The sequence below is a fragment of the Podarcis pityusensis genome (genome assembly GCF_964106645.2).
Source record: "Podarcis pityusensis genome assembly, chromosome: 7".
In the NCBI taxonomy this organism is placed as follows: domain Eukaryota; kingdom Metazoa; phylum Chordata; class Lepidosauria; order Squamata; family Lacertidae; genus Podarcis; species Podarcis pityusensis.
Genome location: NC_138031.1, coordinates 7687287 through 7688900, shown reverse-complemented (window position 1 = coordinate 7688900; position 1614 = coordinate 7687287). Strand labels below are relative to the sequence as shown.

The window sequence follows — 1614 nt, the reverse complement described above, 5'->3', positions numbered from 1 at the left end:
CATTAAAAATGACTCTTTGAGTTCCATCACCTGAACTGTCCTATGAGTAGAATTACTCTCTAAATGAAAGGAGCTGTATTTTCATTTCTATCATTTTATTTTTGTGTGGTTCCTTCTGCAATCGCTCTGCACCTGAGAAACTTTCTCTGGAGCAGTGTAGTATGAATATGAACTGATCTGAAAATAACACAGATCTGAAATAATCTAAATCGCTTTTAACTTTGATCAATAGTGGGGATCCAAGAAGACCAAGCTGAGAACTTGAGCAGTATCATTATACATTTAGCCCCAAAGCAAGAAACACATCCAACTCTTCTCTTTTCTTCTAGGAGGAATCTCCGCACCGGAAGGAGTATAAAAGCAGAAACTGACCAGGATGGCAAATTTCTGCCAGTCAGTTCTGTCCCAGCTGGATGCTGGAAAAGAACACAATGGAACGCAAAGTATCACGGAGTCCTCAACAAATAACAGCTGTGATCCAAGGGCCAGCTGTGCCACTAGTTCTTTAGCAATGTTTTTCATGATCACCTTCACTTTGCTTCTCTGCCTTTTTGGATTTGTGGGAAATGGGACAGTCATCTGGCTCCTGGCATTCCGCATCAAGAGGAATCACTTCACCACCTACATCCTGAACCTCTCCATTGCTGACTTTGGCGTACTCACTGCTGTAGTTGCTATTGATTTGAATTGGGTTATATGTAAGTCACATTTTGAGCTTCTAAGGTCATTGTTTTACACTGGCTTCCTATTCACATACAGTGCTAGCCAGCTTCTCCTGACGGTTATCAGCATTGACAGGTTTGTGTGCATCTTTTTCCCCATTTGGTATCGCTTCCATAAGCACAAACACCTGTCCGTCATCGTGTGCACCGCAATATGGATCCTTGCCTTTGTGACTTCTGGAATTCACATCACGCTCTGGCTAACTGGGAAATATTGTAATCTAAGCTCCTACCAGTTTCTTGTCATTGCCCTGCTCTGCACCCTGTTAATGTCCCTCTCCACCGTAACCCTGTCCATGAAGGTCTACTTAAAACCACATGAGTGTAAGCGGGGGAAGCTTATAATGGCCATTTTGCTTACACTCCTCTTCTTTCTCCTCCTTGCTATCCCAATGGATGCTGTTCAGTACCTGGCCCTGCATTATAAAAATCCCTACCTCCTAGAATATGCATTCATATGTGCCTCTCTTAACAGCACCATTAATCCTGCGATTTATTTCCTGGTAGGAAGGAAGAAGAGTCATCATTCCCGGGAGAGAATTAAGAGTATACTTGAGAATGTTTTAAAGGAGGAGGGAGACAGCAAAGGGGAATAGGAGTTCCCCAGTGAAAATAAATATTGAAGCCTCCATAGAAGCTTAAGCTCTCTCCTTTTGTTATTACTGTATAGTTGAGCCTTTCCCCAGTCTGTGCCCTCTATCTGGTGTTATGGAAGTTGCGGTCTAAGTGGCAGAAGAATTTCCTAGTTGTTGTTTTCTGAAAAAAAAATGCATGCACAGATTATTTAAAGTTACCAAACATTTATTCATATCTAATAAGATACTGCTTGCTTTTGAAGAGGGATGGTTCTAATGTGACAGACTCTGAACTCGGCAGCAAAGAGTTACCTCAC

The 1614-nt window shown here is 42.1% G+C and overlaps 1 protein-coding gene across 1 annotated transcript; it reads left to right on the top strand.

Annotated features, from left to right (window-relative positions):
- Positions 1–376: 376 nt before the first annotated feature.
- Positions 377–1318, top strand: LOC308481819 (proto-oncogene Mas-like; the record flags this gene model as incomplete). The annotated part of the gene is made up of 1 exon (XM_081014525.1): positions 377–1318. The coding sequence occupies one exon, from the start codon at positions 377–379 to the stop codon at positions 1316–1318; it is 942 nt and encodes a 313-aa protein (XP_080870651.1).
- Positions 1319–1614: the final 296 nt, after the last annotated feature.